At 44.0% G+C, this 10,948-nt stretch overlaps 1 protein-coding gene across 1 annotated transcript; it reads left to right on the top strand.

Annotated features, from left to right (window-relative positions):
* Window positions 1–1,443: 1,443 nt before the first annotated feature.
* On the top strand, window positions 1,444–10,705 carry snrnp70 (small nuclear ribonucleoprotein 70 (U1)). The gene is made up of 10 exons (XM_008290217.1): window positions 1,444–1,630; window positions 1,989–2,142; window positions 2,228–2,290; window positions 2,791–2,845; window positions 3,851–3,915; window positions 4,012–4,074; window positions 4,651–4,732; window positions 8,097–8,198; window positions 9,187–9,286; window positions 9,369–10,705. The coding sequence occupies exons 2-10, from the start codon at window positions 1,996–1,998 to the stop codon at window positions 10,156–10,158; spliced, it is 1,467 nt and encodes a 488-aa protein (XP_008288439.1). The 5' UTR covers window positions 1,444–1,630; window positions 1,989–1,995; the 3' UTR covers window positions 10,159–10,705.
* Window positions 10,706–10,948: the final 243 nt, after the last annotated feature.

The following is a 10,948-nucleotide window of genomic DNA, read 5'->3' as shown; positions in this document are numbered from 1 at the left end:
GCACTGTTCCAAATTATTAAGCACAACAGAGTTCCAAAACATTTTATAGGTTGTAAAGAACTGAAAATGGTCATTTGTTGAATCAGCAGCCTGAGGAGTTCATATTTACTGAAATCAAAACGCTATTATAGTCAAAAACATCTTAACAGGTCAAGTTAGATTTTAACCTGGGACCCCTTATTTAATAGAAGCTTCACAATTCTTGCATCCATTTAACTTGTGAGTTTTTGGAGAGTTTCTGCTTGAATGTCTTTGCAGGATGTCAGATTAGCCTCCCAGAGCTGCTGTTTGGATGTAAACAGCCTCCCACCCTCATAGATCTTTTGCTTGAGGATGCTCCAGAGGTTCTCAATAGGGTTGAGGTCAGGGCAGGATGGGGGCCACACCATGAGTTTCTCTCCTTTCATGCCCATAGCAGCCAGTGATGCAGAGGTATCGCTGCAGCATGAGACGGTGCATCGTCATGCATGAAGATGATTTTCTAATGAAAAGTTCTTCTTTTTGTGCCATGGAAGAAAGTGGACAGTCAGGAACTCCTCATACTTTTCAGAGGTCATTTTCACACCTGAAGGGACCCTAAAGGGGCCGACCAGCTCTCTCCCCATGAACCCGGCCCTAAACATGACTCCTCCACCTCCTTGCTGACTTCACAGCCTTGTTGGGACATGGTGGCCGTCCACCAACCATCTACCTGCACCATTCAGGGTTGCACAGCACTCATTGGTGAACAAGACTGTTTGAAAATTAGTCTTCATGTATTTCTGGGCCCACTGCAGCCGTTTCTGCTTGTGAGCGCTGGTTCGGGGCGGCCCAGTAGAAGGTGCATGCATAACTGCAGGCCTCTGGAGGATCCTACACCTTCATGTTCATGGAGCTCCAGTTTGCTGCTTTGTAAAGGCATTTTAGCAGCTGCTCTCTAAATCCGATGTATTTGTCTGGCAGAAACCTTCCTCATTGTACCTTTATCTGAACCAACCCGTGTGTGCTCTGACTCAGCCACAAATCTCTGAACAGGACAATGATCACGCTTAAGTTTTTGGGAAGGTTTTCATACCTTGTCCAAGGTATTCAACTATTTTACGCTTTTCGGCAGCAGACAGATCCTTTTTCTTTCCCATATTGCTTGAAAATGGTGGTCTGCTTCATAATGTGGAACGTCCTTCTTTACTAGTTTTTTATTTGTTTGAGCTTACCTGGCAAACTAATTATCACAGGTGTCTGATATTGTTTTCAGTGATACAAAGAGCCCTGAGACACAATACCGTCCATGGGTTTAATTGCAAAACAAAACAATTAATCTTTGTGACACTTGCATACAATTTGCATGATAACTTGGAACGCGGTGTCCAGTGACGCTCTGCTGCTGCTGCTCATTGATTCGACTGCAGGTTTAGTTTTACGTCAGCTGTCGTCGTCTTACGGCATCCCGCCATTTTACTTTTTGAGAAGCCGAGCAGTGCGTCGGACACATTTAACTTGTTGTCACCGCTCAGTGAGGTTGACCCGAACCACCGCGTTGTAATTGCTGCTGGTCCAGTTGTGCAGCGGCCCGTTACAGAGACCTGCCTACGCCGCTTGGTTCTCCCTTCGTTCCATGGTCTGAAATTTGTAGAACACCGGAGGAGAGCAGGTAGGACCCGTGTTGGAGGTTCCTTGTTAGCATAGTTAGCTAAATGGCTAATGCTAAGGGTTCCGTCAAAGTTTAATGCCAAAGCAGCGTTACGTGATTCAAAGATTATAGCTACAACGGAAACGGTTACCGGAGAACATCTGTCGGTCACTTCCGCGCTGTTTGTAAATAACGTGGTTGACCAAGAGACGAAACGTGTTCATACAGAGCACATGACGGCAGGAAGACAACAGTTAGCATCTCCGGCTAACTGTCCTTTGAACTTCCGCTCTTTTGGCGTTGGTTTGTCATTTACTAGTGGGATCGGCAGCAAATCAGATGTGAGCCCATGTAGTAATTCCATATTTTGTTTGTTCAGGTGAAAGATGACGCAGTTTCTACCCCCGAACCTGCTGGCCCTGTTTGCTCCGCGGGACCCAATACCGTTCCTCCCTCAGCTCGAGAAGCTGCCCCATGAAAAGCACCACAACCAACCGTACAGCGGCATCGCACCGTTCATCAGGCACTTCGAGGTGAGCATTTGAGCTCTGGATGCTCATGTATCATATAGATTTCTCTTAATGTTTATTTGGTTTTAACGGTTCTCTTTGTGACCAGGATCCCAGAGATGCTCCTCCACCAACCAGAGCAGAAACCCGTGAGGAGCGTCTGGAGAGAAAGGTGAGATTAAACCAGGAGCCTTGACATGTTCTTCTCTTTGTCCTGCTGCAAATTTAACTTTCCTAGCATTTGCTTCAGACTTGTGCTCTGCAGAACAACATATATGACCAGGAATCTTATTCAGGCATAAACAACATGTTAAAGAGCAGGTTGCAAACTCAGTAGATGAATGCATGAAAATGAAGTAGAAACTATATTTCAAAAAGTACATGTCATATGTGCACTGCTTACTTAATACTACCGCTGGGCTGTTAGTGTAGATTTTGTCTGCTAATGCATTATTATGTTTTAGATATCACTTGTCATATTGACTAGTGTCACGTGAATTACAAATATTGCCTTGAGTCTTTCCGGCTCTGTTTTTCTTTTTTTTTAAAAGACACAGAAGGATTGCAGTCCGGAGCCAGCATCTAACCTGTAAATAAATCTGTAAAAGTATTACCTGCCTCTGTGATTGCTCAGGATTGACTGTGTCCTGCAAATCTTTTTCCATTTTGCAGAGGCGAGAGAAGATTGAGAGGAGGCAAGCGGTGGTGGAGACAGAACTCAAGCTTTGTAAGTTTGTGACAGACTCCTTCTCATCGTAATTTTCTGTTGTATTTAGGCAAAGCGCATTTGTGAGGCCCTTGTAAAGTTATTTTTATTTTAAAATGATTGCCTACGATCTATTAATTTACTGTCAGCCTGTGATCCTTGTCTGCTCTGTGTAATGATTTTAATGCAGTGTTTTTGTCCCACATCTGTGATACAATCATTGAGTCCACTTCTTCTTCTTACCTGCCATCTGGTTCTTATACACCTTCTAATGAAAACGTGAAACACTGAGAACATAATGTTTCTCGTATTATAAAAGTAGTCTTGCAAATGGAAAAAACATACCTCAAGAAATTAGTTCTAAACTATTTCCGTCTCATTTCCAAGCTCCCATTGTACCAAGTTTTGGAGAATGTGTTGGATGCACAGCTTCTGTCTTATCTGTGATGCATAGAAATTCCAGTCAGTTCATCGTAACACAAACTCTGCTCTATTCAAAGATTCTAATGACTTACTCGTGTCTGTGATAATTGTGTCCTTTAAATCTGAAAGAGTCAACCTCAGTTACATCCATCCTTAGCTGCCTCCAGGAGGTGAATTGCTGCATATTCAAGCTCAGGCTAAATAAAATACATTAGAAAAGATAGTTTTGGGGTCTTGGTCTGTCCTCGTTGCCTCATCTGTAGCTGGTGCTGCTACAAAACTAACCAGCTACCTGGTAAATACGCTGTTGATATTTTAATTGATAGTTTAACATGTAATACACTTGGATTGGTTAAACAAAAGCTGGGAAATTATTAAGAGCCTGACTACATCTCACTGCTGTTAGTGTTGTATATTCATTTTTTGGGGGGAATTGATCTTTGAAGTTTTTATTCTTGTTTCTCTCTTGCTTTTTTGCACATATTTTGGTCGTTGCTTGTTTTAGAATATCTGTTTTTAAAAAATGTTGCATGAAGAAACTTGATTTGACTTGTGATTTACTGGGTCAAACTAATCCTGGTTTCCTGTTTGTGTGATTTTTAGGGGACCCCCATAATGATCCCAACGCACAAGGGGATGCCTTCAAGACTTTGTTTGTTGCACGAGTGGTGAGTAACATCACACTATTGTATTTAAGTTCTCTTTTTGTTTTTTTTGTTTGTTTTTTTTACAGCTCTATGTTAAATATCATGTCTTTGTTGCAGAACTATGATACTACAGAGTCGAAGCTTCGCCGTGAGTTTGAGGTCTACGGCCCCATTAAACGGGTACGTTTATTTTCTCTTTATTCATTTAGACCCATTCACATGTTTGCTGTAAATGTAAAGACTACACTGTTTAAATGTTCAAAACCCAACCTGAAGATATTAATGATATTAAATGATCCAATGGAACATATTTGAATCTCGGTATTGAGGTACTGTGAGGCCTGACTTTATAATATAGTAAATCTAAACTGTTAGTTTGTGATTTTACATAAGAGCAGATGCCTACTGTTCAACTTAGATATGATGCAATTACTGTAAGGTAGTGCAGATTTTCTTGTGCAGTACACTGCATAGATTTTGCACAAGTGTGGACTCCTGTTGTATGCTGTATATATACTATTATATGCCAGGAAATGCTCATGGAAAAATCTATCTGAAAATGGTCAATGTGAAAGTAGATCTGTGTGCATAGTGCAACACAGCTGACCTACAATAAACAGTAAATTCACAAAGCTTATATTTGGTTTTGGAATCATGAAACTGTGATGTATGCTTACTCAAACACACCTGAAACACACCTGTCTGTGCTGTGATGAACCCTGTAGCTAACCAGTGTCTCCATGGTGTTTGTTCCAGATTTACATAGTGTACAACAAGAGGACGGGAAAGCCTCGGGGCTATGCATTCATTGAGTATGAGCATGAACGAGACATGCACTGTGAGTACCAACATGGGGCACAAACCAAACCCTTCTTATGTAGTTTTGAAGGTGCTGCCTGATTCTGTCCTTTAATTATGGATATTTTTGTAATGATACTGGGGTGGCAGCTTTCTCTAACAACTTGGCGAGTGACTACTGCCTAATGAGAACACTGATGCTTATGGCATCACCGCAGTCAGCTCTTCTTACAGAAGTGTGTTCTACAATCTGCATGTTGAAGTCTGGTGTGATGTGTGTATGTCTGTGTTTGATGCGTGTCATCAGTTGACTAATGGTCTGGTTTAGGAGGGGATCCGCTTCATTCATTTGGGGCATCATGGGAAAAGTGAGATGACTAAGAAGTAGAAGTGTGTTTCATCTGTGAACCTGAACATCTTTGCCTGTCAAAGGGCACATTGTCTTTTAACTGTTAGGCGTTGTAGCTCTGGAAGAGCAGCTCTCCTGGTTGGACTGTAATGGTAAGCACAAGGTCAGCCTGGTCACCAAGCATTCAATGGGGTTTTTACCAGACATGTATTGAAACCCATCTGTGGAACAATTAGGTACTGAGGTTGTTAACGTTTTTATCGGTGGTCTTCAACCCTGGTCATGGTGAGATTAGTTCAACTCCACCACAGTAGTGAGATATTTTAAGCTGGTGGTGATGCCACAGTGGATCCTGCCACAGTACTGTCTCTTTGGACAACTGAATGGTGCCATCTAGTACAAAAACACCATTCTGGTTTATAAGTGTAATCAGCTCTTCAAGACCAGAGTTGCTGAATCACAGTTTGTAGTCACAGCAGGGGGTGAACTGAGGGGCGATGTGGGGCTAAACAGTATATTAACTGTGTGTTGTTCTCATTGCCACTGCAGCCGCCAATCTGTGATGGCTATTGGCCAGAGCTGGCTGGCAGATGATGATGGTTATGATACATCTACACCCTACTACCACAGCTCAGTATATGGTTGGTATAATGGGTTTGTATGATGGGTAAGATTTCTTTCCACCCTCCATCTCCTACATAGGGAAGAGGAGCTACGTTCAATGGGTAAAGCGTGTTCTTGAAGGCCCTAAAAAGCTTTTAGTGAAATTACTGCAACTTGGATATTAGGCTTTGACCATTGAACGCACCCCTGACCACTAGTCTATGAAACGTTGCCCAATGATTCTGGCCTTTATGTTAAAGCCACCTCAGTTTATGGAGGGTTTGCAGAGACCTAACTGTGGGAGTCACGAGGGCAGTGAACAAAGCAGAAATCCAGATACTCTGTTAAGCATCAGACAGTCCCATCAGCTGGAGTTTGCTATTGACTGAATCTGTGGCAGGGAGGTAGGGATGCAGTTCCACTCTTCCTATTGTGCAGCAGTAAATTTCAGTAATGTGTGAAACAGTTTCCCAGGAAGACAGTTGTCTGAAGAATTAAAAAGTTACCAAAGTGCATACTTATTTTCAGTACAAGTAAAAATAATGACAGGTGCAGGGTTTAGTTTTTACAGTTGCCTTTGTTTGTCAGGAATTCAGGAGCCAATGTGGTTGGTTCATTAGTGTCCTGTAACTAATTTCGATAACCGGCCTTTACTCTGACAGCTGGAGAATCATTTCACCTTGTCACCGTCAGGCTCAAGTGATCTACTAAATATCAGTGCAGTTTTCAAGGTAATCTGGGCATTAACTGTTGAGCTTGTCGATCCACACTGTGACTCTGTTCACCAAACTTTAGAAGACGGCAGGATGTAATCGGTTTAATGCAGTCCACAGCCTCATTTAATGGAGAAAGCAATTAAAATTCAGTCTGAGCTGGCTTTAATAGAAAAGGCTGATGAGGGGAACTCTCTTGGAAATTCTGCTAAATGGGCTGTTCATACATTATTTGTTTACTACACAACTAGGTAGATACTCATTAATGCAGCTTTACAGATTAATTCATGACATCAGTAAGGTCACGATTTTTAGAGTATTAGTTCTCACAGTTTCAGCTTAAAGCATATCAGTAAATAAATTACTGAATCAATGTGATATTTCAGGCCACTTTAGATGACATGTCAGTGTTAGGAACATGACTGTGTTGAATTTTTAGTAAATATTTAGTACGTTGGGGTTGTGATATTTCAACTCCTTCAATGAAGGTAGCTCCGTTTTTTGTTTGTTTGTTTATTTTTCCTTTTGTTTGTTTTTTCAGTTAGTCTGTTGGGTAGGACTGGTGGGGGTTTGGTAAGGCCCTGTCAATGGAGGGGTTGTTGTCATCCTTAGTGACCACAGGAAGTGGAGGGGTTCTGGTAAGGCCCCCAGTAGAGGTGTTGTGACTCTGGTGTGGAGGTGCTTGGTAAGGCTTTAAGACGGGTTCAGACCATCCAGTGTATAGTCTGAGTGAGGGAGTCTGGTAAGGCCCTCTGTATGTATGTCTGATGGGTTTGGGTAAGGCCCTTCTCTGGGATCAGCACCGCAGCAGACCAGTGTAGCAGTCAGGATGGACTCCTGAAACTTGCCAAGTCCTTCCATCATACCAGATGGATCCAAGACTGTTGTGTGCTGTCAGGGGATGAGGTGTCGGACAAAGTCTGAATGTACATCTTTTGCTGAAAGTTCTTTCCTGTTGATTCCCATGATGTTGTCTCTCCTTAAGCTCGTGAAGGTTTCAGTGGACTAAAGACTATGACAGAATACAGTAGTGCTTCTGAAGAGCTTCTCCTGTTAACAGTGCAAAGACAAACACAACCTGCCTGACCACTGATTTATGTAGATATTTGAGGTCTGATTCAAATGTCAGGATTTCCTACGAACTGTAGCTTGTAGTTGGCCAAAAAGCAAACTGAGGTATTTGGAAAACATCCAACAGCTTTGCTTTTATTTGTAGGTAACCAAACGGTCAACTCTCCCAACTGGTTGGGCTTAAATCAGCCGATGTATTGTAAAAGAAAAATACAAATTGAGAAATAAAAGCTGATTTAAGATCTGCGGTTCAAGAACTTCAGTTTGTCTCAGTCAAAGCTGAGGCAGAACTTGTCACTCTGCCTCTTCAGTAGTAATAAATATATGTAAAGAGGTCTCAGCCTGAGGCAAATGGAAGTTAAATCCCTACAATTATCTTTTAAAGACAACCTGGACAACTTAAAATGGCTCCAATATACTTTGTAAGCTGGTAGTTAACGCAGACATCGTAAGAAATGGACTATTTAAGTGATGCAGTTAAAAATGTAAACGGTCACCGGGTGGAAGGAAGTCTACTCCCATTATCCTTCGGGTTTTACCCAGAGAGCAGCCATCTCGGCCTCGCGTGCTCCTGGTCAGTATAATAAAGCACTGTCTGTTTCCTTGGCCACAGTGATGCAGTCATACTCCATCTCACCTGTCCACCTTCTCCCCTTCCTCCTCTCTAGCCGCCTACAAGCATGCAGACGGGAAGAAGATCGACGGCAGAAGAGTGCTGGTGGACGTGGAGCGAGGACGCACTGTCAAAGGATGGCATCCTCGCAGGCTGGGTCAGCGCCTTTTCTCTTCTCATAGTTAAACGGAGTCTTTAATTTACTCTGATTAAAACAACTTAATGTACGTGCAGAGAAGAATCATGTTTACCTCTGAGACTCGTACTTTAATGCCCCTAAAAGAATTGAACGGTGTCAAACACGCTGTTCTCCAGTAAAGCTGCTGCCAGTTAAAGTCTCATTCAAAAGAAGTTACTGACTGCAGAATTAGGATTTCTTAAGACCATAACACCAAAACTATACTTGCAGGAGAAGCACTGCACTAGTTAAATACATAGCTAATACAGATAATATATTAGTATGAGTTGTTCTCTTGAAGAAATAAGGAAAACCTCAGTGGAAGGAGAAGCAGCAAAAGCCAAATGTGTTGTTTTTTCTTAAACTTACAGTAGCTGCATTTCACAATGTAGAGCACGTGTGTTGTTTTCTACTAGGTTTTATGTCTTTGCTGGTCTTTTTAAAATATTGGACACTGACTTGTGACATGCTGCATTCAGATACAAAGCTGGATTTACCACTTTATGCACATGAAAGTTGCTCATCGAAGTAGTTGTTTTTTGTCCCTCTATATAGTTGCAAGTGTTTTAAATGGTGAAGCCCACGTAGATGCTGCTCAACTGACTTAAATCACCTCAAGGTCTCAGGTCACCCAGCCTGACTGAAGTCCAGATTTCTGTTCTGTTTCTGCTAAATGAGCACCGCTGAGGTAGAAAAGCGCTGTTTAGGTGCTGTCCATTTACTGTCCCCGGTCAGTCTCAGCAGGCTTACATTTATTTAGACCTGCCTACAAACTGGCGTAATGTGTGTAGCATCGTACACAGTCTGTGGTTTAGTGTTGTTCCCTCCTGCATCAAAGGAGCCCATTCAGGTTAGCATCGTAACCGTAGTAACATGTCCACAACACAGCAGCTTCGTGTGCTGTTGTGTTGCAGCACGTTTCCTTCAGCGGCCACTGATTATATTAAACGTTGTATTTCCTGTGCAGGAGGAGGACTGGGAGGCACCAGGAGAGGCGGAGCTGATGTGAATATCAAACACTCTGGTCGCGATGATGCGTCGCGTTACGACGAGCGTCCGCTGGGCGGGTGAGTACCGTCACACACCTGCTGCTGGGTCCAGTGGAAGTACTGCTGGCTAACCGGCCTCACTGTGTTCTGCTGTTCACAGCGACCGGGACCGTGGAGAGCGGAGGGAGCGCAGCCGGGAGCGCGACCGGGACAAGGACCGGGAGCGCCGGAGGTCCAGATCCCGTGAACGCCGCCGCCGCACTCGGTCACGTGAGCGAGAGAGGGAGAGAGACAGACAGGTGGGAGCAGGAGAGGACGGTGGCGCCGGTGGTGGCGCCGGTGGCGGTGGCGGTGGCGGCGGTGGAGGGGGGGGTGGCGGCGGTGGCAGCAGCCGGCGGCGGGAAAGAGAGAGGGAGCGAGGAGGGGCGGCGGGAGGAGGAGACAGCAGGAGTAGGGAGAGGAGTCGAGACCGCAAGAGGAGGAGCAGGAGCCGAGATCGCAAGAGGGACAGGGAGAGAGGAAAGGGGCTGGACGGGGAGGAGGTGGGAGACGGAGCTCCAGAGGCTGCAGACAGGATCCTGGAGGAGCATGAAGGAGAGGTAGGTGAGGGCCTAGAGGAGCGCAGGGACAGAGACCGGGACAGGGACAGGAGGAGGAGCCACAGGGACAGAGACCGGCGCCGAGGAGACCGGGACAGAGACAGGGAGCATAAGAGGGAGCGTGGTGACAGAGACCGGGGCGACCGCAGGGAGGAGCGCCACGGGTCGGCACGAGACGACATGGGGCCTCAGGACGAGCTGGGCCAGGAGGAGGACGGAGGGGCCCCACAGAACCTGGAGGAGTACAGTCAGGACGGGATGATGATGGACCAGCAGTCCGTCCCGTCCGCCGACTGTTACGCCTCCAGCGAGAACGGCTACAAGATGGAGGCTCCGGGAGATGAGTATTGAGGCGTCCCCTCTGACGGACGACTCCACCTACAAATAAGTTGTTTCATCGTGTACTTGGCCTTACTCTGCCGAGGCGTAATGATGTCAGGCCTCCTGATCAGACATCTAGCTAGCTTTCCTGTAAGTCTGTTGAAATATTCCATTTGGTATCATTGCACGCACAGTTGATGCATTTAACAGATTTGATCTCACTTCAGTGGGAGTTTCCCTGCGTTGCCCAACTAATCCGTGCCACTAAATGTAATCAGATTACCTTAGTCATAGGTATGTTTTTTTTTTTTTTTTTAAACTTGGAATGAACTTCAAAAGTGAGCTTTATTTGGAGATAGGTAGATTGTGTTGTCTTTTATTTCCAGATTTGTAAGCGGTTAGATTGTAAGTCATTTGGACCCAGTTACAAATTTCTGTGTGCGATTGAAGGAAGTTAAGTATTGACAGTTTAGGGCTGTTCTGTTCACTCAATCTGGAGTCATTTTTTTAATTCTATCTGCTGTTTGTATGTTAGACTTGCAGGGTCCTTTTAATAAAGATGTGAATTGAAATCAGAGAAGCTCTGTTGTGGATTTTTTTTTTTTACACCATTCACTGCACATCTTCTCACACTTTTAAATTTTAAGTGACTTGTTTTCTTTGTCAGATGTAATAAAAGAGCATTGATCAGTGAATTATATAACAGCTGTCTAATGTTAAAGCTCTTTACTGGGATGTATTAAATGAAATGTGGTCAGTAGATGTGATGATTGTAAAAAGACTGGTTCAAATTAAACATCAGATAAATGTGGTAAATAAA

Source organism: Stegastes partitus, unplaced genomic scaffold (assembly GCF_000690725.1).
Source record: "Stegastes partitus isolate 25-593 unplaced genomic scaffold, Stegastes_partitus-1.0.2 Scaffold660, whole genome shotgun sequence".
NCBI lineage: Eukaryota > Metazoa > Chordata > Actinopteri > Pomacentridae > Stegastes > Stegastes partitus.
This window is presented reverse-complemented; position numbering and strand designations above follow the sequence as displayed.

Coding starts and splice junctions, on each gene's coding strand:
- snrnp70 (XM_008290217.1), top strand. CDS start 1,996: ATGACGCAGTTTCTACCCCCGAACCTGCTGGCCCTGTTTGCTCCGCGG. Junction 2,143..2,227: donor CGTTCATCAGGCACTTCGAG/GTGAGCATTTGA, acceptor CTTTGTGACCAG/GATCCCAGAGATGCTCCTCC. Junction 8,199..9,186: donor ATGGCATCCTCGCAGGCTGG/GTCAGCGCCTTT, acceptor TTTCCTGTGCAG/GAGGAGGACTGGGAGGCACC.